The 27,294-nt window shown below is 43.1% G+C and overlaps 1 protein-coding gene across 1 annotated transcript in view; it reads right to left on the bottom strand.

Annotated features, from left to right (window-relative positions):
- NRK (Nik related kinase) overlaps nucleotides 1–27,294 on the bottom strand; it is an 81,940-nt gene that overhangs the window by 8,871 nt on the left and 45,775 nt on the right. The window contains exons 12-28 of the mRNA XM_034063728.1: nucleotides 26,715–26,910; nucleotides 25,780–25,917; nucleotides 24,873–25,031; nucleotides 22,193–22,345; nucleotides 18,961–19,092; nucleotides 18,077–18,144; nucleotides 16,436–16,551; nucleotides 13,864–13,958; nucleotides 12,521–12,639; nucleotides 10,058–10,151; nucleotides 7,748–7,921; nucleotides 6,815–6,944; nucleotides 6,264–6,422; nucleotides 5,114–5,257; nucleotides 3,226–3,360; nucleotides 1,212–1,312; nucleotides 525–674 (exon numbers count right to left, since the gene is read on the bottom strand). Of these exons, the coding sequence (XP_033919619.1) occupies nucleotides 525–674; nucleotides 1,212–1,312; nucleotides 3,226–3,360; nucleotides 5,114–5,257; nucleotides 6,264–6,422; nucleotides 6,815–6,944; nucleotides 7,748–7,921; nucleotides 10,058–10,151; nucleotides 12,521–12,639; nucleotides 13,864–13,958; nucleotides 16,436–16,551; nucleotides 18,077–18,144; nucleotides 18,961–19,092; nucleotides 22,193–22,345; nucleotides 24,873–25,031; nucleotides 25,780–25,917; nucleotides 26,715–26,910 (2,263 nt within the window). The remainder of the gene's footprint in view (nucleotides 1–524; nucleotides 675–1,211; nucleotides 1,313–3,225; nucleotides 3,361–5,113; nucleotides 5,258–6,263; nucleotides 6,423–6,814; nucleotides 6,945–7,747; nucleotides 7,922–10,057; nucleotides 10,152–12,520; nucleotides 12,640–13,863; nucleotides 13,959–16,435; nucleotides 16,552–18,076; nucleotides 18,145–18,960; nucleotides 19,093–22,192; nucleotides 22,346–24,872; nucleotides 25,032–25,779; nucleotides 25,918–26,714; nucleotides 26,911–27,294) is intronic.

Here is a 27,294-nt window from a genome sequence, read left to right as displayed (position 1 = left end):
TCATGGGGGCACATGTATACCTGGCTCCTCTACCCACCCGTACCTGGTGCAAGGGTAAACATGCTTGTAGTGGATCCAGGTTAAAATAGGTTTAACCAATCTTTGGAATGCTGGCCAAATTTCAACTCAGTTTGAATTCAGTGATAATTTCATCAGCTTGTTGGCATGACAGGAAAGCACACTATCAGATTGTAAACGTCACCTAAATTTATGTAGATATTATTGTGTCTTTGATTGCTTACATCCTAAATTTCCATGACAAATCAATTCAAAGTAGTACTGTCCATAAAACAGGCTTTCTGACATGAAACCATTAAAACTGATATTCTAGATGTGATAAAAGCCTTTTAATAGAACTTCAGTGTTATAAAAGTGTGTGAAAAGTGGTTTTCTATTAGCTGGCACATGACATTTTATTCTCTTACCCTCCCTGTCTTGAAATACAGCACAGCTCTTAACCTGATCATCATCAATACACAGTCCAAAGAACAGAGGCATTTATGTAATGTTTTGGAGTATCTTACGTGTGTTGGAAGGTACAGGTCATACACAGATCCAGAGTCCACATCAATAGCATGAAAGCCTACTAGTGAGCCGTATATGACTTTTAATCTTTGTCCATTTTCAACAGTCAGGTCAACTGACAGTGGCTTGTGATGAAGTGAGGTAAAGGACTGGAAAAAGAAAAATACACTGTGTAACACAATAAAGCTGTTGGTTTACAGATCTACATATGTGATCTTATCAACTTTCAACACTCAAAAGTTAGCTATTTTTGTTAAATAGTATGTTAAATTTAAGGAGGTAAGTAGCCATCATCTACTGTGTTGCAGGGAGAGGGGAATAATTCCCTTCTTGGGTTTTAAAACCCACCAGATTCTAGAAGTGGCCTAAGCAAAACTCAGGCTGAGTACCATTCATGTTCAATTTCCTCCTTCTTTGAGGGAAATTGGCATCAGTTTTGTGAACTCAAAAGTACGTTTTGGCACAGTGCTGAAACAAGTTGTTCACATCTAACAGAATCATGACTGTGACAGTTCTATGCCTGCCACCTCCCATGCATGTCAAATGAGTTATGTTTTCTTTAAAAGAATACTCATTTTATCTTTAACTAGAAACAACTTACACAAAGCAACAACAAGGCAAAGCAAAGAGTAGATGAGACACTGCGAGACAGTGCTCCATCTGAACCAGAGTGCAATTTCACTTACCTTAAAAGCCATGAATTTGTGATAAGGCTTTGGAGCCCAAGCATAAACCTCCACTGAGTTTTTCAAAGCAATGACAAGGAATTTGATTCTCTCATATTTTACTGTAATATAAGAAGAACAATTCCTTAGGTACCAGACAGACACTTGAATCAAAGACCACTTCATCACATGAAATAATTTTAAGGGACTACTTGTAGAGGTACACATTATCCAGCAAGAGAGACTAATGGATTCTGGACATCAGTGTTTAATACCACCAATGACAATACTTTGACTGAAAACCTATAGTTCATTTATTCTTAGTAAAGCCGGATGACTATTGACAACATTTACATACTGTTTTTCATAAGATTGATGACAAAAACCCCAAGTTATTTTACTAGTCACAAAAAAAGGTCTTGACCCTGCAGCTAAACCGACTTACTTTAAGTGTGAACACACACCAGCATTGCTGGTTGTGAACAAGCTACTCTTGCAGGAATGGAGGTTGTTTGCTGAACAGTTCACTTACACTCTGCAGGATGGATTTTCATTTCACTGTTTGTATGGGGTTAAATCCCCATGTGTGAGTGTGGGTGTTTCGGAGGTGAGTAAGCATTTAAGAGATGAGTAATTTCCCTAAGTTGATTAAGGTCACATTGGCCAATTGAGAATAAATGGAAAACCATACACTGAACATTAAGGCCACTCTGTACAATGTGTTTTCTCCCTCTGCCAGAGACAAGCATTTGCTTTGGGAGCAGAACACATTCACCCCTCATTTTATATTCAGTTTGCTTGGCAGGGGTTTTTAAAAGATGCAGGTGTTACATTACTGAAATAAGGTTTAGTTTTGGTGGGAGGAGCCCTTGCTGCTTACAAAAGGAGCAGTTCCACTTGCCAAACACATAGCAGGGCGTGAAGGGTGGATAAGGATGGACACTGCTCAGCAAATCTCACATAGAGAAAGTGAAAACTGCACTCCAACGAAGTGCAGAGCAGCACCATCCTCCTGTTCTCTTCTACCTGGACAAATGGCTGTAAAACCAAAAGTCAAGGGACAAAAAGCTTCACCAGGAGAAAACCAGCAGCAGCTCTTTTGTCAAAGCAGTAAGAGTGAGTTGTCAATATGTAAACACAAGTTCCTACCAAATGCTTGCCTGATTTTAACATAACTTCCACTTGTTTTGAACAACCACACCAAACCCAAAGCAAAGCAACTGAACTGGAAGATGTGGGTGCTTAATAATGCACATCTGTTTCTTATTCTGTCTTGGATTTAACCCTTGTCACTTTTAGAGCTGTGAAATAGAAAGGCAGAAGGATGTTAAGCAAGTGAGAGCCAGCGACCTTGCTGCCTCCCACACTACTGCTTATCTTTACTTAACTTTGGAATAAGTACGACCTTCACATACCATCTTTCACCAACACAAATCTTGCCCTGTACATCACATGCCCTCATGCAGTTAAGTGACAGGAACTATCACAATACTGACATTCATTTCCAAGAATGAACGGCCCAAAAGCCAAATAAAAGCAAAATGCTTTCTGAATTGCTGCGGTACCATTTCCAGTGCATAAGTTTAAACAAAGGTATAGTTCAGTCTTTCGTGATCTAGAAACGGGGATGAACTGTAACACATCCAATCTGATCTATTGATGGACATCCTACAGATAAGATTTACTAGCATTTTAATAGTCCAGTTTCATAGCAGCTACTCAGGGCCAGGAGGGAAGCTGAATAGCATGGAGGTGGAAAACACCAATCTAATTAAAACCTTAAGTAGCTACAGAACTGTTAAACCACTGAGTAATAGACCCAGTCTGGCACTCCCTTCTTCCAGCTATCACAGGGAATACCCATAACTGCTGCAAGAAGAGATGATACCTGAAATGACAGGAGCAAAGCATCTATGATGTAAAACAAGGAGGTTTGAAAGAACTCTGAGATCCTGAAACAGAGCTGATGAAACATGCTGGTGTCAGAAGACACGAATGGTAAAGCAGCTCTCCAAGGTAAAAACAGAGTCCTTACCAACTTTGTAGTGCACGCAGCCCTCCAGGTCACCCACAGACACCCAGCCTTGCCGCTTCTCCACCTCTGGATCATTGCGCAGAATCTTGTTTCTCAGCCATGATAAGTAATACACCCTCAGCTTATTCTTCTTCCCTGAAAACAAACCCACCTGCTTTAACTCACTGAAACACAAACTCTCCCACACTTACAGAAAGGCAGTTTTGTGGCCTTGAGTACAGAGGGTCTTTGGGCCTCATCAATATGAGAAGTATGCAGCAGCACAAAGGAAAAGCTCTGTGGGACAGTGATACACAGGAGGGGACTGGAACATGAGCAATCCTGTGGCATCTTCACTTGGAGCACCATGCACAGTTCTGGTGTCCTCAACATAACAGGGACACGGAACTGTTGGAACAAGTCCAGAGGAGGGCCACGAGGATGATCAGGGGACTGGAGCACCTCCTGTATGAATACAGGCTGAGAAAGTTGGGGCTGTTGAAACAAGGGGAACAAAAAAGGGGGCAAAAGGGCAGAAAAAGGGGGGAATTGAAACAAGGGGAACACAACATCACAAAATGGAATATTTAAACCTTTAGAATTAGTTTTAAGCAATGTTAAGTTCAATGGCTTTGTAACAGTAGCAGTGGAAAATTACTGAGGTGCATATAATACATAGAAAAAATAGAGTACAGATAGAGAACATACTGGTACAAGATAAGTCGTTATAGTTGATGAAGTCTTAAGAAAAAACAGTCCAGAAAAACAGGACACAGGGATAAGGAGTATCTGGGAATAGCAGGTGTCCAGGATGGGCTATGGGTAAACTAACTGATAAGTAGGAGGATAGGAGGGTTATTATGTCTCTGGTGCTAACGAACCTATTAAACTGGTACAAGCATCTACTGTGTGTGCTTCAAAGGCTGCCAGGAGTGATGAAGATTGTTGGAAGAAGTAAACAACCCTCAGAGACCACCACAATTCTGTACGCATGCGGGGAGCTTTCTGGAAAGTGATGTAATCCATACGTAACCTCATGAGTATGTATGTATGCCCAGGGACTATATGAGGATGGCTTGGGTGGCAATAGGGAGACACACATTAGGAGGAGCTATCCCCTGTGTCTCCCGGTGCTGCAATAAAGAATACCTGCTTGTCAGCTTGAAACCTTTGTTCCAAGTTTGTGCCTGGAGTTTTCTCCGAATCACTGTTCAGCCTGGAGAAGGCTGCAGGGAGACCTCAGAGCAGCCTTCCAGTATCTGAAGGGGCCTACAGGGATGCTGGAGAGGGACTATTCATTAGGGACTGTAGTGATAGGACAAGGGGTAACGGGTTGAAACTGAAACAGGAAAAGTTTAGGTTAGATATAAGGAAGAGGTTCTTTACTGTGAAGGTGGTGAGGCACTGGAATGGGCCAGGTTGGATGGAGTCTTGGGTGACACGCTTTAGTATGTGGTGTCCCTGCCCATGGCAGGGGGGTTGGAACTAGATGATCTTAAGGTCCCTTCCAACCTTAACTATTCTATGATTGTACGAACACAGAATGAGGTTATTTAGTGATCTTTTAACAAAATCGCACTTAGAGAGATGCTCACCCATCACAGAAACAAGCAGAGTGATGAACTGCAACTTGCTGAGAACAAGTTCATTTTAAGGATAGGAAACACTTTGCATTTCCCACAAAACATTTTACACATTAACCAGGTACTGAAGTATCCTAAAGCCTCTGAAGCGAGAATATAAATGTTAAAAAATCAGGAGAGTTTTCCTATTAACAAGAAAAACTGTTGTGTGATTTGTGTGATTTTTCTCTAAGAGGAAATTCCTCAACCTAGTTTATAACCTAATTCTTCTTTTTAATAGCTTCCAACCCTAATGCAGGTCAGATACTTTTAGACACTGAACTAACCTGATATAGTAATTAGCACATTGAGTCCTTCAAGAACATCCATTTGCTGGAATCGTCTCCTAGTAATCAGTGAATACACTCTTCCTTGTCCACTTCTGTCCAGCAGCCATAATCCATTCTCTGTTCCCACCAGTAAATTGACTCCTGTTGATATATGGGAAAAACATACTGCATAAATCACCTAATGATTCAGAAGCCACTGAGTGCTCAAAAAAGGACCTCACCATCACAGTTTGTACACAGCAGAACACCTACATGCTCATGTAACTTGAGAGATGAATAGTTCTGCTGAAGTCAATCTTGATTTAAACTAAAAGGAAAATGCTTTGTGAACCTGAACTTCTCAAAAGCCCCAGTCCAGCACCACTCCTCTGGCCACATAGGAAACCCAACAAAACAACCTAAGGGTCTCTTATCAATAAAAACAACTACCTCTTTCTCCGATACAGTACTCAAAACACAGGACCAAACCTGTGGGAGGAAGGGCTGTTGCTACAGGAAAGAACAGTGTTTGTTTGAAAACAGTCTGTTTTGCCAGAATGCTTTCAAATGCCAAATTAAAGGAGCAAATCCAACTGCTCCCAAGGAAGCGAAGGCTCCAGTGGGTTGCTCACATCACAGGATGTAAGACACTGTGTTTGGCTGGTATGACAGCTATGTTTCCTAATCAACAGCTTCTAAAGAAATGACATGAGGCATCCTGCTGTAACAAGCAACCCCCTCTTCTACCAGTGCTCTGATGCTCAAAGTACTTGATGCTCTTCAGCCTCAATGTACATTTAATTACAGACCTTGACACACAGCTCTGTTCTTAATCTAAAATCTTGGACTCTACAAACTTACATTACACAAAATCTGCAAAGCTGTAAGCTGGAAATCTACATTTCCTTTGGATAATGCTTCATTTATTTTGGTGCCCGATTTTCTCATTCTGATGCACAAAATCCTTTGCAACTGTAAGTCATCCCTTTGCTATCTTCTACCAGGAAGGCAGTGGGTGATGCAAGGATCTACCCTGTGATCTGCTCCAGGATCCAGAATCCAGTTGTATTCACTGCAATACAACCACGAAGTCTGCCTGGCACACACTGCCAGCCTCTCCTGCTACTGCCTCCCCTCCATAGGCATGCCCAAGTACCTCTGAGCTTACCCCACAAGGCAGCACAAAGGACCTCCGAGTTGAATTTCTTCTTGTATTTACGGATTTCTGGGCTGTCACTCTGGGGGCGGATATTTGTTGGGTTGACATTGACAACGGAGCCCTTCCGTGTGTTTTCTCTCCTGACAGGCTCAGGTTTGGCACTAGATGCTAGAATGAAAGACACATGCAATTATGAGAAATGCAAGTGTTTGGCTACATCTCACCTGTCTATGGCAGGATGGAAGAAAACTGGGAGGGATGAGAGAACATCTCAGGTGCATTTCATAGCCAGAGGAAAAAAACCCTCAAACAAAACACCATCCATCTGGAAAACAGGTATTCTTGAGTGAGCACTGTGGTAACACAGCAGCAGAGTTCTGGAAGAAAGGCAGAAGCAGCCCAATGGAAATTCATAGTGATGCAGAGTTTCAGTTTCTGGAGGTGTTACTGACAGCTTCCATTTCCAAGCAATACACCCTGCCCACTCCAAACCAACCAACCAAACCCCTAAACCAACCAACCAAACCAACCAACCAACCCCTAAACCCCAGGATACTCACGAGAACTACAGGAAGGTCCTACTGGACTGGTGGGAGGGGTGATTGGCAGAAGTCTAGGATCTATGAATGAAGTAAACGATGTTGTAGAGGATGTACTGCTCTTTGAAGGTGTGCTTTCAGTGCATGGAGTCTACAATGAGAAACAAGAGCTGCTTCAGGAGGATGATGCTAGGGAAGCAGACAGCACAGAGCAGTATGGTGCCTCTGAGGTTAGGAAGAAATGTCATGTGGCATAGTCAGGCATGATGAACAGTCCTAAAGCAGTAGGTACAGATTCAGTGACAAAAGAGGGGCCCGGAGCAGACTATTGTGTTGGGATGCTTAGCCAGACAACAGTACCACACTGAAATAACCAGTACCCAGAAGCAGAGTATGTCAATCACTTCCTGCTGTCTCATCTGCAACAGAGCATTGCTCAAATCTCTTTGATGCAAGGAGGACAGTGTTGCCTCAAGTAAGGCAGTTTAGGACACAACCCCTGGCAGAGCTGTTTATTTGCCTTGAGTGACACGCTTCAAGAGACGCCTGTCCCTTTGGGGCTCCCTTTGGTGCACTCCTATCTGACATATGGGTGTAAGAAAGCCACAGACAACAAGCCAAGGCAGAGTGCTGTGTTGTTGACATGATAGGTAAAGGACCAGAGGGTAGAAGCCCCCTTCTAGCTTGTATAAAAAGGGAGGAAAAAAGAAGTAAAGAAAAGTAAGCAGAGAGAGAGATGGAGGCAAACAAGTGGAACAATGAAATATGTTCAGAAGCTCAAGATTTCTAATCAATCCCCTAGATAAAACTTTTAAGGAAAAGAAAGGACATGGTGAAAAAACTCATCATAAAAAGAGAGAGGTTAAATGGAGTTAAAAGGGACTTGATCTCAAGATCCTAAGGGCTGAAAGACAATGATGGTACAACTGATTCAATCTGTTGTTTGCCTCTTACCTTATTCAGAGGTTTGTTCTGAGGTTCCTGGCTGGTCAGTGGCACTTTTGGTGGGTTCACAGAGGAGTCTGAAATCTGGCTTTGCTGGAGGAGGTCTGGCAGGAGATAGTTCTGGTTGTTTATGCTCCAGAGGCCTTCTTGGGTGCTAGAAATTGGCTTCCCTAAAATTGGATCCTGCACGCAAGAACATACAGTTAAACTCCACGTTTAGCATATGTCCAATTCAACTCCTGTTCATTAGACAATAAGTAATGAGCATATGGGGAGAGGGTGCTCAAATTCCTTGCATTGCTACTTCCCATATGCTGAGTTATGAAGCCTTATTCTAGAATGATGGCATTTGGTAGCATCTAGTATCAACGTTTCCAGTACAATGATGTTCGGTGCTGCAACCTCCTTACAGGATCTCACCAGCTTCAGGGAAACACTTGTAAGCTATGTAAGGTTGAGGCACTGCACAAGCTGTCTCCCAGCAGCACAAAGTACAGAGGCAGAGGTTGGTTTCTGGGAACACGTGGCCAAAAAGCTTTAAGAGGAAGAAAGATGGGATGTGTGAAGCAAGTGGTGTCCTAGGGGGGGAGGACAGTGATAGTCAGGGTACCTGAACACCCTGAACACCTGAACACCCTGAACACTGGCACTGGAACACAGAGTGACAGGAGCCAAGCACTACACTACAGAATTGCTTCTGAATGACACTGAAACAAAAAGCAGCAAACTCAAGCAGTTTCTGCCAGGCTGAATTCAAGGCAAGTCTGTGCATTGTACTGACTTTGATAAACACCCTCCTGAAATCGGATCAGCTTTTCTGAATGCTGGCCAAAATATGGGGGTGGGGGGGGGTGGGGGAAGAAAACTAGCTCATTCTAAATAAGACATTTGCCTTTTAAAAGCCAAGTAATTAACTAAAAAATCAAATTCATGCTCTAAGTATTTTACAGTTTAATTGAGATATAAAAACCCAAACCAAAACATACACATCTGTGTTTGAGATTAGGGAATCAAGCCAATATGGGGCTTTTTTGTTCAGTTTTGAGTCAGACTCAGCTAAGCTGAACCAAACCCCCATTTGAATCATTTGGGCAATCAGTGGTTGGGAAGTCCAACCACTTCAAACTAGTTCATGCTGATGGGCCAGGAAAGGGATGCTGGAAGGGGTCATTGAGACTCATGATGGCTGTGGTTGGTGCAACAGATAGGGGGAAATGGACAGGAGTCTCCATGAGAAGAAGGGAGAAGACTGGAAGGCAGAGATCTTTGTGAGGAGGAGTGGAAGTCATCTCTCTGTTTCCCTCCTGCAATGTCCTCCCCAAACCCACCAGAAATTGTGGCCTCCATTCTTTTCCAACCTCCCTAATCCTCAAGTCTGGGCCCCAGAGACCCCATCTTTCTCCTTTCCCTCGAGCAACCTATTTCCAGTGCCCAGATATCAGGGGAAAGAGGAAGCATCAGAGTGGTTCTGCCACAAAGAAAAGGAAAAAAGCAAAACCCAAACCCAAACCAAACCAAACAAACCCAAACTGGCTCATGCCCCATTTAAATGCCTTCTCCAAAGCAGGTTCTTTCCTCCTCAAGGATGGTGAGACAAAGGCAAAGCAGGACTCCTTCCCCAGTCAGGAAGGATACCCCTATGGTCTGAAGTTCAGAAGTCACACCAGAGGTAAGGAAAATGCCTTTTTGTTCCCATCGTTGCCATAGCTCACAAAGCAGCTCTGAGGAAAACACTGGTTTCATGGCAATTTCTTTTCTCTCTCTGTGAAACGAGAGCACACTGAGTAATACGTGAGAAGTGCTCTGATGCAGAGTGCAAGTCCTATTACTACAACTTCTTACAGGTTCCAACCACAAAGAACATTGTTCTGTTTTGTCTGTATTCATCTCTTCTGCGCTAATATTCTCTTACAGGGGAAATTTCCCATGACTTAAAGTCTGTACTAGAAACTACAGATAAGAAGGAACCACAATATGACATAGCAAAAGACATTTGTCGCTAAGCTGTTGGAGAGAGATCAAGTGTTTTTGCTCTCTTTTGGTAAGAGAGAAATACATTGACATCAGCAACTACTACCAGGTCAATACCAAGGACAAATAAAGAAGTGCAATTTCACACTTAAATGTGAGCATTTTTACAGAAAGCACAAAATCTGAAACTATGCATTTTTTCAAGGTTTACAGCTATAATTTGCCATGACAGAGCAGGACTTCAGAGTGGAAATGCTGCCGAGGAGAAAAGGATACAGCATTTATCATGCACATTAATGATCTGACTCCCCCCCACTGTACCCACCCCCTTACAAACAGCCAAATTACCTTCTGTTCTCCAATGATGCTTTGGGGTTTCAGTTCAATTCCGTCTGGTACTCTTGTCCTTGAGAAATCTGCCACTCTGCTGCTTAGCAGTTGCCTGGTAACAAACTCCAGTTAATGAACAGAACTACTTTGGGGGGCTGGGGAGGGGGAAGAGCTGCCCCCCCCCCCCCCCCCCAAAGTAATAAACTTCATGTATACACATTCAAAAGTGAGCATCATTAACATTCACTAGTTACACTTACAGGTTCTTGCAAACAAGCAAGTCTGTGGATGTGCTTGAATGGACTTGAGCTCAAAGACCACTCACACAGAGCAGGAAACTCTTCCCCACCTCAATGGAGAGCATCCCTTCATGTCCCTGCATTTCACCCATCATTTAAGCAGTGCCTATAGCTCAGGCAAGTGAGAGCTGGTCCCTCTCAAGCTGTCATTTGAGAAGTGTCTACCTCAAAACTTCAGTCTCCCCTCAGACACTATGGGGTGCAATCATAAGCACCTTTTCTCTCCATCAGCTGCACTTGCAAGGGGGTATCAGGGACCTCTCTGCCAGTGCCTACTGTGACAGGCTACACTAGAATTTCATACTGTGAACCAGTACCCAAAACATGGACATCCTCACCTTATGCACAAAAGAACCCAAATGTTGCCCAGTGCATACATAGACAGAAGAACCTAATTGCTGGTGGACTGGCTGGGGCCAAGAGTGTTCAAGAGTGACTAAAAGCACATACCAAAAGAAAGAGTAAGAAGGCAGCAAGCAGCTGTTGTGATATACCCCAGCATAGTATTGCTTCCTACACAATCAGTGGTATCTTTGCATTTTCAACTTTTTCACCCAAGTGAAACTACCTCGAACTTCCATCAGTGAGGCTCTGGCCCCATTTCTGTGCATTTCTACCCCATATATTTATTTATTCCACTTATGTATTTATATCCATTTCTTTATTACTGCAATTCATTTAAGCCTATTACGTTGCCATCTCCAGTAATGATAAAACTGACTTGATTCAGGATGCTGGTGTGAAGGGGCCTGCAGTGCCACGTGCCAACTGGTAGGACAGTGTAAAGATACCTTTTTGGTTGATTTGGTTTGGGTGTTTGGGTTTTTGTGGGTTTGGTCGGTTGGGTTTTGGTGGGGGTTTTGTTGGTTTTGGGGTTTTGTTTTTTATGTAAGTGTCTGTGTTTGGTTTGTTTGGTTTCTTTTAATGTTGCCCAATGCGATAACAAAGGAGGTCTGACAGAGAACGACTGATTTTAGATGTTGTGAAAGAGCACAAGGTTTTGTGGACTTTTTTCATTCTTTCTGGTTTTGGCTCATGTCCCCCCTTTCTGTGGGAGGAGATGCAAATAACACATGTGGACTTCCAAAGGTAGTGATACCACTCCTTAAAATCATTACAGCATGCAAAGATCACAACAATCTAACACACAGCAAATTCATTGCTACAGGGCAAACCCATACTTTTACATAGAGTCTTTCTGAGCTCTAGAATGAATTCAATGACCTAGAGTGAGTAAACCTTTCTACAGATCAGAGTAAGGTGGTTTAGAAGAGGAGCAGTAAGGAAATAAAGGCAATACAGTAAAAAGACAACTCACTCCTCATCTCTCAGCTTTGAAAATGAACTTCAGAAATGCAAATCAGGAGCATATGCAGGCACAAAAACACTGCCTTCTTCAGAGCAGCACAGGGGAAAGGGCTGGTACCAGCCCAGTGCAATAGCTCACTAATAGTGCTACAAATCTGTCTTCCTAAAGACTGACAAAACTGCATGTACAATTATGGCACAAGAGCAAGAGCCCCACTGAGATGTGTGGCCTGCGATGCGCTTCAATGTAAACCCTAGAACTTGAATTAAATGGTCAATCGATCCCCGACCCTTTCACCTGGACCAGCAAGCTACTCACACTCCATTCTTTCTCAGCAGAATACAGGTTTGCATGACAGGTAAACCACCACAAGATGTCAGTCACAAAATCAACAAGAGAAACCAGAAAGGGGGAGAGAAACAGCCCTGGTGAAGGAATCAGCTTTTCAGTGGTACTTATTTCTCCCAGACTACTGGCACACAATGGTCATGTTTGCTTTGCTTTCTCACTGTAACCCGTGGTTAGCATGAAGGGATACAGTTTTCCTTCTTTATTTTCATAAATTCATTAAACATAGATCAATGTGAAGCAATCCCTATAAGAGCACTACCTATTGACATTCAGTTAAAACGAGACATTTCCTCATTGTCCCAGGGCAGCAAGTCATCAAAGCTAATTACACTGCATACATCTGATGGAGCAAACATTTACCCCCGGGAGTTCATTACAGTGCAATTAAACTGCTTAATTACAACTGACATAAATGATTGATATTAACTTCAGAGGGAGGCAGTGTGCATGTATGCCAGCTTCCTCCATTTAGGAATGTGTAACACAAAGGAAGAAAATAGTAGTTAAAGACATCAAGCAAACCTCGTGTGGTTCATGTCATCCTCATCGCTGCTGCTGACTTCATCACTTGATGAAGAATAGTCTGCTGCTTTTAAGAATGAGTTGGAGCTGTCCTTCACCTTGGCAAAGGAGGGTGGACTCTGCATATAGAAAACTCAGTTGACGTTTTTTCTCATGGAAGAACTCATTGCTAAACCGCATGTATAGTATTTTATTGCCCCAAATACAATTATTGTCACTCCCACACCAAATAAGCTTTATTAGAAAGTTAGTGGTTTTCCTGGTCCATCACAAGTGGGTGTTTCACACAGGAATAAAACACATGATTTTCCCAAAAGCTGAAAGGTGACTAACTTCAGTCAGTATGTCATTTTGCATCTCAGACATTAACGATCCAATCTCTGCACTTTGTAGGAGCACAGAAGTACTTCCTTTCTCTCACAAGAAAAGGAGTGCTCTGCACTAGGTCTGAAGGTTTACATCAGCTTGAGTTTTGTTCCAGCTCTGGACTACCTGGAAGCTTGTGGGGTCCATGCCTGAGCCAAGGCTGTGCCTGCACAGACCAGGTACAGAGGAGGTTTAGGCTGGAAAGGCAACACCAGCACAGCCATGGCTCACAATCACAGGGCAGTTAGATGCCCTAGTCCTACAGGAATCCATATACAGGCTTCCAACACTACCGGCAATGGCTTAAGCTCAGAGTCTTCTTCAGACCTCCAGTCCCTGAGAAGCCAGGAAGAGTTGGGGATCCCAGTAAGCTGTAGCTGTCCCTTGCTGCCCCACTCTGCATCCCCTGGAGCCACCCAGGCCTGCCTGTGAGCACGAACATCCTGCATATGAGCTCTTGCACAAGGCACCATGGGCTCTGGCTGTCCGATAGACATCTCCCCCTCCCCACCCCAACCACCACCAAAGATAAGAAATGCCTCAGCAAATAAGAAACAGCAATCATTCCTTTCGATCAGCAAACAGACCCAGGACAATCTTGAGTGTGTCACAGACTGGCAGCACATATTCCAGGCAGTTACACACCAGATATTTGCACAAGCCACTGGCATGGTCTTGATTTCTGGGCTGCAGGACAACTGATCAATGACCTCCTGAAATACTAAAAACAGACCCTTCCCTTCTAAAGATTTATGATCAGACGAGTTCAGGAAGAGTGAACTCTGATGATGACCTGGGCTGGGCACAAGTCAGACATGGACATGTTAACAGAGCAATAAGCTCGAGCCAGTTGCACACAGCCTCTCAGATGGACTCATTAGTGAGCAAACTCCAGCAGCAACAGAAGAGCTGTCTGCACAGACAAACCCTCACTAAAAATGATGAGCAGAAGTATCAATGGATCTAAAAGAACCTACTGCAACGTGGCCTGGATGAGAAGCTTTTTCAGGCTTCTTCTGCAGCTGCAAATGGTTCTGGGACAAGTTCTCTGCCTTGGCTGGTCCTGCATTCCCTGGGAAAAAAGGAAAACATGTCTTTTTTTCAATGCATGTGTAGCAGGGTGAGAGAAGGGACCAGTAAGACCTGTTTCCCTGTGTTTCTGGATGCTACAGTATATGTATATATACTGATATTGATGTAGTTTAATGCTGCAAGAGCAAGACAAGAAAACCAAACCCTTGGCAACATACTCCCAATGAGGACCAGTTCTATGGACTGGAAGGCAGCTTGCACAGCAAAAGGGTGAGGACATGCTAATCCCTGACTCTGGTCCTCTTTCTGAGAGGAGACAGCTCATTGTATTAGCAAATACTACTCATATTCCAGCATTAAAGGTGACTGCAGACAGGCAGGTCAGGGAGAGGGTACAGGAGCCTGGGTCCCAGCTGCACATACTCATAAGTTAACAGATGTGCTGCTGAGATCTGGCTTTCATAAAACTGCTGCACAAAACCAGTTTGATTCTCTAAACCCAACTGGCCTTAGACTCCACTCACGAGCATGGGGGGGTCAAGGTAAAAGCAGAAGAGGATTCACCACTTCCCATGGCAGCACAGGGAGAACCACCTTCCAGTCCCTGCTTCCCCTTGGGCACACAGCATCACTTCTCAGCTCCCACTTCCACTCTGCCTGTGGGGAAGTAGGTAACAACAGCCCTCATCTGCAGAGCTGCCCCTGCCATGAGCCGGCTCAATGCCATCTGGCACCTTGTGACACTGTGCCCAGGTGTTGGTGGCACTACACTTCCCTCCCTGGTAGCATGGGGACCTACACTTGCCACCGTGCTTGGACATATACTGAACACCCAAGCAAACAAGACCAGAAGAGTTGGAGTCCCTCTGCATGTGCTGATGCCATGTTAGTCACTACCAACATGACTCCTTGCAAGTTAAGGAGGAAGACCTGAAGCTCACACAAATTCGGATGTGTGTTTGGTAGCTTAGATAGGTTTATCACAATGGCTTCATGTACTCATGCAGTTTTCAAAGCTTTTAAACTTTAGAACTCCTTATTGGTCAATGAGTACCTTAGCAACTCAGCAGAAATATTAGCTTTAAAATATTTATAGGCCTTTCCTGCCCAATTCATTATCCCTGCGGGTTTGGGAAAGCAACAAACTCTTTCTGGAACACCATATGCCAGAACTAACTGTAATTTAATGACACTTAAGAACCCAAGGAGACAGTTTAAACCACAGGGGAGCTTTTCTATTTTTTCCATTGCTGGTGAGGTTTTAATTCTTCCATGCCAAAATAGCACAGGAGTTACACATCACGCAGACACTGCAAAGTTGAGCTGGGCTGCTGCACGTTGCTCATCTCTATGCTGTTATCCAAACACAAAATGACATAAGAGCAAAAAGAAACAAAACCCAAGCAGTTTAAATTGTGTTTTTGGTTTCTCTTGAAGCAAAGCTTCCTATTCTGTGCAGTTAGTGAAAGCAAAACTGGCTCAACCGTATAAGTGTCATAAATAAGTAATTTGTTCTTCATTTATTAAGGGCTTGTAAATTAACAGTGTGAGCCCCAGTTTAAAAATACATTACCTCAGCAGCTCACTGGTGTGGTTTCAGAACACTTTTAGCATCCACCCTGCTCTGAGTTCAACTTGATTCCCCATGTCCTCCATCTTTAGCATTCAAGCTGGAGGCAAAGCATTGCAACATGCCACTGTGCTTGCAAGGAGCTATGGAAGAAACTGCCCTACAGTTGACCCACAGAAAACACCCTTAGGTGTAACAACAGCAGAACAAAGCTTCTGCTCCATGTCCCCACCTGCCACAATCTCCAGTCATCTCTCAGGAACAAGTGTTCATACAGGAAAAGTTCTGCACAACCATGAGCGAGCCCACTGTGTTCCTACACCACTGCCAGTGATACCAAGGAAGCCTACAGTGCTGCATTCTTCTTCAATTTGATGTGGGTATCTCTACCTTTTACCTTCATTTGTCCTTTTTTTCAGTTCCACTATTGTTCTGCAAATAAAAGACTATTGGAGGAAAGCAGCATAAGGTGCTGTGGAGTCTCTCACTTCCTTCAGCCAGTACATTGTTAGAGTACAGAAATATCAGTGTGCATAAACTGCTTATCTGTATCATCCTATCAAGTGGGCAATGCAAAGAAGCAGCATATGGTTATGCAGAAAGTGCCAGTGGGTGAACCCTAGTACTGGCATACATCTGTAATGTTGGCTCTGCTGAGTTTCAAGTGGTGTCAGTAAGTGGCACAGAACTGATATTTTTCAATTCTTAACTGAGGCAATTCAAATTTCCTATATGGAAATATATTCACTGTTACTTTTTGACTCAAAAGAAGTACTTATGTTTTAAGAACATGGAACCATAAAACCCAGAGGGCTTTCAAAAGCCCACCACCAGAAGACATCATTAAGGAAAATACCCCATTTGTAATGCAGCACTTGACAACGTGCTGAAGCTTGTTTCATCTGATAGGCACATTTAGACTCATGGATTTTTGACTTGGGACTCACCTGAGGTTGACCAGCTGCTTTGATGAGATCCCATCTCCCACTCCTTGCTGCCAGAAGTGCTGCTGCTGCTGTCTAGCTTCAGAGCATGTCCCCCAGGGGATGACTGATGAGTGTTACTAAACAGAAAGACAAAAAGCAGATGAGTACCTTTCATGCAGGAACACAGACTGCAATGGACCTTCTAAGCTACTGAGTTGAGTTCCCTGCTTCTACTGCATGGTATAATACTCCTGATAAACATAAATCTCATATCCATTGCTGCTCCAAGCAAGGACCACCTAGTAGTGAGAGAAGATGATGGAAGGAACGATCTCCTCTGGGCAGTCATTCTGGGAGATTACAGACTCCTAAGGGATTACAAAATATCCTACTATATGTTGTACTCCCCCCTTGGCCTCTTCAGATTTGTGTCACTCCTGGTTCTGACATCTCATGGCTTTTACAAATAGACAAATATGCTCCAGTACTCTCCTACAAGATATACTGTCATCCACTTATCAACAGAGAAAGGAATGCATTGAACATAATGCATTGGACCAATGCATTACTTGCATGGCTCTTTTCTGCTTTGCCTCACATAATTTCTAAGTAGAAAGCATTTAGGGCTTGATTTCAATTGAAAACTATTTAGACGTTTCTGACTCCGACCCATCAGAAGTGCTACACAGTATTTTGTTATGTCAGCTAAATCTACTTCACTTTCAAGTCTCTCCAACCCTCATTTCTCACAGTATTATGTTCCCTCAGTAGACATCCAATAGGGGCTACCCTTTATTGCTGAGCTCTCTGCATCCTTGGTGTTTTCTCCTGGGATATGAAAATAGTCTGCTTGAAGGGCAGACTGCCAAAATAGTGAAGATACATCTACAGACAGCTTGTTCAAGCTACTACCAGGTAAAGCTGCAAGCTTCACTTGCTGAGATTGCCTATACAGGCAGCTGGTGCCAGACCCCTACCTGCTGAAGTATCCAGGCACCTAACTCACTCTTGAAACCAATGGCAGCAATGCAGATGTAGAACATCTGCAAGAGCATCCAGGCAGCCCTGAGCAGCATCACTCCCACCTGCCATCACCAGTGTCTATGTTAGGATCTCAAGTAACCTGCACCTTCAGCAGCCACCTGCTCTAATGTGAAGGGAAAGTAAAGCATCAACAAACTGCAAGTTCAATGAATGCCCAACACACTGCCTGTTAACTAGGAAACAGATGCACAACTTGCATCCAACATGCTCATGGATGCCAAACAGGCTAAGCCAATAACTCTTTGCAGGAATTATTACAGATGGAACACCTCTCGTATATTAAAAATACTGCTTTCCAGCAGATGACAGAACTAACTTGCATGTAAAGGAGGAGATCTACGAGAATTCTGTTTCTCTTTACTTCAGTTATGTCAATCATGACAAGGAAGCTGACTTAGACACTTCCTTCAGGTTTAGGATCACAAAGTTTAGTTAGTTATTTTTGTGAACAAACTAACACAGAAGACAAAATATCTTTATCTGCTATTAAATGAGGTATGAACCCATCTCAGTTTTCCTATCACTGAGGTTATGGCTTCATTTTTTAATTAGCTTGCTTTAGTTTTCCTACTGACAGTAAATCAGCATTAGTATAAGCATAAAATACTGAGAGCTTACCTTGAAAGACATCTCTGATGGCCAGGCTGGTCCCTGCTGTAAAATTTAGAGGTTGTCCTTTCTGGAACCTTAAGGATTTAATAGAATGTTTTAAGGTTGCTACTGATATTTTACACTCAGTTAGTAAACCTAATGCCTACCCTGAACCAGCGCAGAAATAAGACTAACGAACATGAATTAATAATGCTAGAGTGGGACCTGTGGAGAGGTCTTCCATGATATCCACACTGGAAGCTGCAAGTCAGCAGTAGGTGCTTCTAATTTGCTCCAAGCCTGTGCAATCTATCAGGGTGCAGACTGCAAAAGGTTTGCACCTTTCCTTCGAGTCAGCATTATTCTTGCTCAATATTTAAAGCAGACAAGGAAACACATCTGCAGTCATTTAATGCAGCTTTTCCTAGGTGGTGGATTACCAGTGTTGCTATCAAAGGACTAGGGGAAGAGACACACACAAACATCCCCCAGCTGCAAAGTAATCAAATGAATACACACACACATACACATTCCCACACAAATATGCTTGTACTTGTTCTTAGCAGTTCAGTTAAAAAGAGCAATACCCCATCACCTGAACTACACAAACTAAGGAGCTTTCTGCAACAAGCCAGATTTTTCACAGAGATAGGTACAAATATTTACATGGTCTAACAAAAGAAGTGTATCCACACTTGATCCTGCTGATATTATATACATACACTCAGAATATTGGCCTGCTTATGAATTTGTATCTTCTTTCTAGATTACTGAGACCGAGTTAATGTACAAGCAATGAGATTTTCTATTGAGTTTCATAAAGTCCAAAGGATGTATCCTACACAACGCAGGGGAACTGAGTGGAGTGCTATTAACCACCAACAGTGCCAAACACCCAGAGTTTCACATACCTTTGGGGGTTGTTCTTCATTCTGACTGATGCTCCAGAATACATCATCCTGTACAGGGCTGAGTGGTGTCGTCACCATATCCGACAGTGAACTGCTGTGGTACACATCCTTACTAGCCCGGAAATTTTCACACTTGAAACAAATGAAATACATATTGCCTGCATTTAAAAGGTATCTTCAAGGATATCGGATTGCAGTATTAGGATAGCAAATGATCTAATCACGGTGAGGGGAAGAGGCAAGAAAAAAGTATCAAACCACTTCCTTACACAGTCTTCATGCCAAGAGAACAAGCAGTGTAAAACTGAAGCTAAAATACTCAATATTGGGCCTCTGATTTTATCTGTAGTTAAAAGAAGAAAAAAGGAAAAGAAAAAAAAAGGAAGGAAAGATCCCTTAAATTCCACACACTGATGATCTATTACACTGGCATCTCCCAAAGGTGAAGAAAGAGAGCTAAAAATGTCAACTGAATGTACTGATCCTCCCTGAGATGAGAAATCCTTTGGACACAAGACTGAGGTTGAACACACAGACAAGCTGTGTGAGCTGGGCCCATCTGGAAGGATTCCTATGCCAGAACCAATTGGATGGTACAGAAATTAACAAGTATTAGAGAAATGCCTGAAGCTCTACCACTTTGTGCTCTGTCTTGTCAGACCTCCCACGCAAGGGAGCTCTCTAGGAGGCACCTCTCAAATGCATGGCAAGACCACCATCCCCACCACTTGCAAGCCTAAGAGTCGAAGTTCAAACTCTTGTGTCCCAGCTGAGCTCCTGCAGCTCAGATCAGAGGCAGATGCAGTTCAGTTTTGCCAAAGAATGACTCAGATTGATTTATCAGCCTAAGTCTATAAAATCCTCCAGTTCTCCAGTCTTAAAAACTAAAACACAGTAACTGAGAACTGCACACAACTTTCCAATATTGTAATATTATAGTGAACTCCTTATGGCTCTACAGAACTAACTACTTAATGGGAACAATGTTCAAAATCACCTAACTATTGACAGGTAGTAAGTCTAAAACTAGTCAAAGATGCCAAACATCCATTCAAACATCCTACCACCACAGCAAAGTCAACTGTCAAAGAACAGTCCTGAGAAGTTCACCTAGTTAAATATTCAGGTGCATTTTCTCCCTTTTGGGGATACTATGCTGTGTTGATTCCCCTTACAGAAAAGAGCTGTTTCAGCAGTTATAACATCTCATAATCCATGTTCTTTCATTTTGGCAAGGATATGTTTTTTGTCCAACATGATTATCACTAATAATAGCTTTTAGAGATCTAGCTAGCAAATCTTACAGAAAAGCCATGGAGTCAATAAAAAATGGAGTTCATTTCAGATATGAGATAAATTCCTCCACTAAGTCAGGTGTGATATTCTGCAGGTAGCCCAGAACACCTCATCCCATACCACCACAGAGTCAGATCTGCTGCCATGATGCAGCAAACACAAGACAAGTGGAAATGGTACACTATGATGTGGCAATATGCCACTTTTCCCTTACTAGACAGATAGGATATAAAACACTGGGAAATCATGCTCCCTGCATTAAGATTTCCAGTGAAAACATTTTAAGAGAGATTTGGGCAATAAGATCACTTAAAATAAGAAGTCATTTTTGTCTGAGCGGAGCAGTGATGACAGATGATCCCTCTCAGACAAACCTGTCTGGAAGTTCTTCAGCACAGACATCTGTGATGAATTCAGCTTGCATTTTAGCTCTGCAGTTCCCTTTTGTTTTAAATCAACAAGGCACACACATGTATCGAACTTCACAAGTGTATTGCTGTGAGTCTTTCAATTTCCAGGTGACTAACTGGTCCATCACTCATTCCCTTAACACTTCCTATAGTTAATGCAAGCAGCATACCCAAACATGCTGCTATTCGCATCAACGGCTGCTGCCAACCAGCAAAGAAAACACAACCCTTCAGAGGGTTTATAAACTAGCCATTGAGTTCATCTGGTCGCCATGCTAACACAGCAGGTGAGAGTACTGACTGACTCCTGGCTGTCCACACAGTCTCTATCAGCTGAAGCACTGACTTGTGAGTGGGTATCAGGGCAGCTACCAGCAGGGAGTGAAATCACACGGTAACAGCTATATATCACTTGCTGCTATTATCCTTAAGTAACACCATCACTTTAAACATCATAAAATTTTTATAGTGTAGTTTCCATCAAGGAATGTAAGAGATTGGCAAATAGTGCTTCATTCTTCACTCCCCTTGGCAGCTGGGAGAGGTACTACCCAAAAAGAGAAGCACTGACAGAGTGAAAAGTAATGCAGTGATTTGTCCTAGGTGATGCAGCAAGCCTAGAATGCAGCTCCTTTCATCCCAAGAGCATCATTTTAACAAGGCAGGACTATCCTCTCCACAGCCACTGTGCTCCTACAGAAACCCAAATGCCCTGCAATAAACTATGGACTCTCCCATTACTATTGCAGGGCTGAAATATTTGCCTCAAGAAAGCTGCCAGCTTCTACCCAAGGTTAAGATACAAACATCCTTCTTGTTGACCTTGCAACAGCTCTCCAGTGATTTGATGCTACAAGCCAGGCCATCAACTCAGCCCAGTTACAAATCTCATGACTTGAAATGACAAAGAGGCCCTGGAAAAAAGGATGTGAAAAGATACACAAATATTTTCCCAGGTAAAAGCTATCAGGTGAAATGGAGCCTTTTCTCTCCCAGCAGCTGTCTATGGTGATCTTTGTGTCATCATCAAAAAGCAATCTAAGCAGGAAAGGCACAGGGGGGCTCTGACTTAAATATGCTAACTGCACCTATTAATAGGACCCATAGTGACAGGACAAGGGGTGATGACTTTGAACTAAAAGAGGGTAGATAAAGGCTAGATATAAGGAAGAGATTTTTCACAATGAGGGTGGTGAAACACTCGAAGAGGTTGCTCAAAAAGGTAGTAGACTATTCAGGGGTTGCAACAGCACAGTCATTTAGGCTTTCTGCAAAACATGTAAGAGTAATGCCATGGAGTCAGTAATCAGGCATCAAGTAAAAAGATAACTGTTACCTAATCCTGATCTGCAGTGTCTTAAGTATAATTCCACATAGAACTTATCAGCACATGGTGGCACTAAGAAACCTGTGAGCTGGTTTGCACAGGCCTCAGTCATTTGTGCCAGGAGAGAAGGGAACCGGGTTTTAGACATGCTGTTCTGACCCATGCTTTCTCCTGCCCATGTGGGGCAGCAGCACCATACCTGTACTAACATGGCTCTCTGTGGTGCAGGGGTGCAAGGGCTGGAGCTGCTGCCGGAGCCCATCCTGGTGTGTGGTGTAGCTTCGTGCCCCAGCACCGCTGGCCACTGGAGGGAAGGCTGGATGCTGTCACTTAACTTCCTTCGGTCCTCAGCCTGAGAAGGAGAAAAGTAGCAGCAAGTTGTACACTGAGCCTCAGGCTTCACTGCCTGGATGTACTGATCCTCATCATCTGATCCACATCATCGCTGATGGACCTCCGCCACTGGGGAGAGGTCAGCCCTGGCACAACATGAACCATTACTGCATCTCCATCTGCAATCCTTCCTTTTCCATCAAGTTTCCAAACTGCAGCAAGGCAAAGGGCCCGAGCTGCCATCTGCTGTGTTCTAGGCCATCCTCCCGGCTGCAGGTTGGGATTTTAGCTGGGAGGAATCATCTGTCTGTACTTCTCTTTGACAACACACAGCCTGTTTTGCCATGCATTTATTACCCCTTCCACAACATTGACATTCCTGCATGTTCTTTTCTACTTTACATACTTTTAACACTGTCTTTTGGTATGTTACTTACACTATGGAAAAGACTGAACAACAGGATCTAGAAGGAATAAAGGTCCTTTTAGTTCCTGACGGCATGGCTCATTACAAAAAACCTTTATCCTATGGTTTTGACTCCACTAATCTTTCCACTTTCAACATAATTCATTCTCTAGTGTAAATCTTTAGCATATCCTCTGATTCAGCAGCCAAGAAACAGCTCTACACTCTACACAGTAAAGATTAATGCCAGTTATCTTTGCTTGGGTGGGCATTCTGAATGGTATCTCAGTGTATCTGGATGTTTGTGCCGGTGACAGGTAGGTAAGTATATTCTTAACACAGCCTAGGAAACTGCTGAGGAGATGGAAAACTGTTCCACTCAGACTCACGTATCTCAATTGGGGAAGAAAAAAATGAGCATTAAAAAACAGAATAATAATTAAAAAAACACAGAAAAAAACCTTATTAAAACAAGCAACCACAGCCAAATACCATGAAACTCTAGCCCCAGTGAACTTGATTGGTATAATACTCATGAGGCCAGAGTTTCATTACTTGCAACTCCTGATAATGAAAGGCAAATTTTACCTTAAGCAAGAAAGAAAATGTAAAAGCTAGCTATGATAATTCAGCTACCACCTCTGTGCCCAAAGGGTGCTTGGATGCAATATATTATGGTCCAGATGTAAACTCATGCAGCTGACAATTTGGGCTCCTAGAACTGATGCCAGCCCCTGGTCCAGGTACTGAGCTGAGTGCAATGTCAAGCCCAAGCTAGGAGTCCTTGCCTCTCCCTTCATTAGCTCTGGTACTGATGGGACCAGATACAGTACAGGGTGAGCTCGCATCTGCACACAGCACAGGAAAGCCACTGACTGCCTGCAACAGGATAAGTGCAATGGCAAAGACAAGGAGCACTCAGTCTGCGGCCCCAAACATTAAACTTAAGGCTTTGGAGGGATCTATTTTTGTTTTGTTGGTTGTATTTTAATGCCTCAGTGCAATAATAATTCTGGAGAGTTTTTGTGTATCAACAACTGGTCCTGCAAACACCACTGATGCAAACAAACTCACTCTTGAGCAGGCTCTATTCCTGTGTAGATGTCTCCCAATAGAGAATCTAACATCTCCTTGGCTAAGAAACTTGGGAAAGATCAGTATCAACAAGAACAAATTCACCGTTAAAAACAGACGACTCTTTAAAGCATTTTCACATTATTGTGAACAATTATTTCTGCTGATATAATGATGAAGTTTCAAACTTCAACCAGAAAATGCAGCCCTGTACCACTTATTCTGATTTCAGTGGTAAGGACCTGTGACTTTCAAGAAGTTCTGAGATTAAATACGTAACATTGTAAAATAAGTTGTCCTTAATACTAGATTATATTGTGGTAGTCATAATGACAAAAGCCTCACGCTGTGAACCTAAAAGGCAGGCAGCACCTTATCTACAACTAGCAATATGTAATTTCACCACCCAATTAGAAGTTAACAGTGACCACACACTAAATTCCACAACATATTTCATTCTGCTACAAAGGAGTCACTTATAGAACACGTGCCGAAACCAGAATTCTGCAATTCTTTTGACTTTTAACTAAAATGAAGTAGAAAAGAAAGTTAAATTAACTAAGTTACATTTTCTCCCCACCCACTGAGAAGCGTAGCAAAGGCAAAGCATTTCTACTGACTTTGATGTTGTGCATTTAGCAAAAACAGCTTTCTTCTCTGTCCACACCCAATTTAGTCCTCGGATGGAGTGAGACCCAGTCCTCTGCCATCTGTGAACCTTAAATCTTTTGCCCTTACCTACATCAGGTAAAGACACACATTAAACCTCAGTTGCTATTACCTTAATTCATTTCTCTTCAAAAGACAAAGGAATTACACCTGGTTGACCAGAAGATTCACCAATCAAACCCTTCTCTGAACTTAAGCAAAAGTTAACTGCAACCTTTCCTTTCCCTTATCCTCTACATTAATGGATACCAGAAGCTTTATGCTAGCTTCTAGTATATAGTACAACAGAGGGCAAGCTCCAGATTTGGGTTTAAAGATCAGTCTGTTCTCTGCTTCAGCATTACCAAAACATCATAAACTGCAAAGCATCTAAATGCTATATTGACCAAGCTGCTACCTCTTTGCTTGTGCTGCTTGATGGAGGATGCACTGCTGAATTTGAGTTCTTGGAAGGCTCCTTCTTCTGCTTGTGGTCATGCTGGAGAGACAGCAGCTGTGTCTGATCTTTGGGAAGAGTTCGATGCACCTTCCTGTTGTGCTGCACATCTTCAACCTTCTGAAAGCAAAGAATGATGAACCTCAGTGAGAGCAATGACTTGGAGGACAACCAAGTTGACTGCTGGAAATACTGGCTTTTCAAAGAGCAAAGCAAACACAATTCCAGCAGAGCCAACAGAAGAGCTACAACCCTGAGCAATAGGAAGCATAAAGTGACCACAATTGTTCTGTATTTGGCTTCAGAGACAGCACATCAGAAAGAAAACAACATCTTTTTTCTTTTTAGTTTTCCTAAAAGCAGAGGACTTGAACCAAAACTCCATACTTCTGTCTGATTACAGAGCACTTTGCTGCTGAAACAGTAGAATAATATTGTGGCCAAGGTGCCAGATCAATGACTTCAGCATTAAAATTAACCTCTGCTCCATTTTTACTTGTGAAAATATAAAGAGTCCTGGTTACAATAGGAACAGAAACTGGAGATCTAAGCTTAGGTTGAGCTGATGCTGGAAGCCTTCAGGGTAAATACATTTTAAATCAGACTGAAAGGAACACAGACCATTTCAGCACAGCAAAACTGCAGGGGCAGAAGTGGGAGAGGCAGTGTCATTGCTGTAGATAAGGATGACTCAGTAACCAGTTAACCTGAAAGAAGGTTGAATTTGAGAACAAAAGGCAGTAAATACATTAAAAAGGGTGTCTCTGGTCTGTAACTCAGAGGATGGGAACACCCTCAGGGAACCAAAAAACCCATTGGGTACAGGAAGAGGAAGCTGTGAATCTCTGTTGCTAAACACTTTTCATACCTGCTTCTTCTCTAATTTCCTCTGTCCATCTAATATGTCTTCTCTACACCTCTCTTCTTTCCTCTGAATGGCCTTAGCCTCTGGCCACCTCTGCTCACACTCCTGCTGCCTTCGTAGCTCCTGCTCTCGCCTCTGATGCTGGAAGAGAGCCAGGGAACAGCACTGCTTATTTTACTTCACTTTCATACCCACCAATTAGTCATGCCAGTGTTCATCAATCACAAGGCTAATTTCCTGCTATGCAGTCATCGATATGGGATACCCGATACACTATGCAGCAGAAGCAGCCAGCCACAAGGTCCACAACACTGACTGCCAAACTTGAAGTGAAACCTTTTCCCATTTTGGCCTTCCAGGGCAGATACATCATTCATTTAGGCAGGCATGCAAGATGTCTGTGATGGCTGGCAGCTTATCTAATGAGAAAGAAGGGCTTCTCCAGAGTCCCCCTGTTTTGCTGCAGCAGCACTATGCTTCATAAATGCCAGCTTGAGTGTTTGCACAATGCTTGAAGTTTGTCAGATACTCATAAGGAACAGGTTGGTGATTTAGTAGTGCCTCCAACACCAGAGTCTGTCAGTTTAAAAGGCAGCAACTGTCTTGCAACATCTTAAAGAGAAGTGGGGCCAAGACTCTGGATCAGACAGACTTCAAACTGGGCAATACATTTGAGAAGGAAATTGGGATCTCTCATCCCGTCTGCCTGGGCTTCCACAACCAAACTCAAGCAAAGTGCCTTTCACCTTATGCTCCCCAAGCTCAGGGCAGGTTGGTAGCAGGAAAAGGACAGAGACCATTCAAAATCATTGCATTCAAAAGATGACAATCCAGGTTGTGCTGACAGCTTAACACAGCGTTCTTGCCTTTCAAAGCTACCCTCTACAGACACATTTGTTGTGATGAGACACGGAACAACCATACAAGCCAGTCCCTACATCCTCCAGCCTCCTCCTCTGCTCTTTCTGCTGCTCGATCCGTTTCTGCCGCTCTGTCAGCAGCTGCTTCTTGTATTTCTCCTGGTCCTTCAGCTGCTGCTGCTGGCGATGAGGGTCAGAGCGGTTTTTGTTCTCCTGCTGCAACCTCAGAAACTCACGGCGGAGAGTGGACTCCCCTGGGAGGTTAACTATGGAGCTGAAACAAAGGGGAGGTTTCTATGTGACTAAACAGAACATTAAAGAGAGAACACAAGGTGCATTGGGAATTGCTTGATGTCCTGTGTTAGCAAATTAAGATGTTCCAATACATCTCCGGCACGTTGACTGTGCATCTGCATTTATTGTGCTAAGGAACAGCCTGAAGCTGATTATTGGGTCCTTCATTTGAGAGTATCCTCCCTGTTGCAGAGGAACTGAGAAGGAGCATATTACAGATATATTATACTCAGCAGTTATAGTGGATAGGTACAAACAATTCAAGCTAACAGAGGTTAGCTTGTTAGTTCACGCTAACAAGAGATAAGGGATGCAGAATAAGCTAAGAAAGCCATTCTGGCTGAGGAGGGTTGCCTTTAATGAG

Source organism: Melopsittacus undulatus, chromosome 6, assembly GCF_012275295.1.
Source record: "Melopsittacus undulatus isolate bMelUnd1 chromosome 6, bMelUnd1.mat.Z, whole genome shotgun sequence".
NCBI classification, from domain to species: domain Eukaryota; kingdom Metazoa; phylum Chordata; class Aves; order Psittaciformes; family Psittaculidae; genus Melopsittacus; species Melopsittacus undulatus.
Note: the sequence above shows the minus strand (reverse complement) of the source record. Positions and strands in the feature narration are given on the sequence as shown.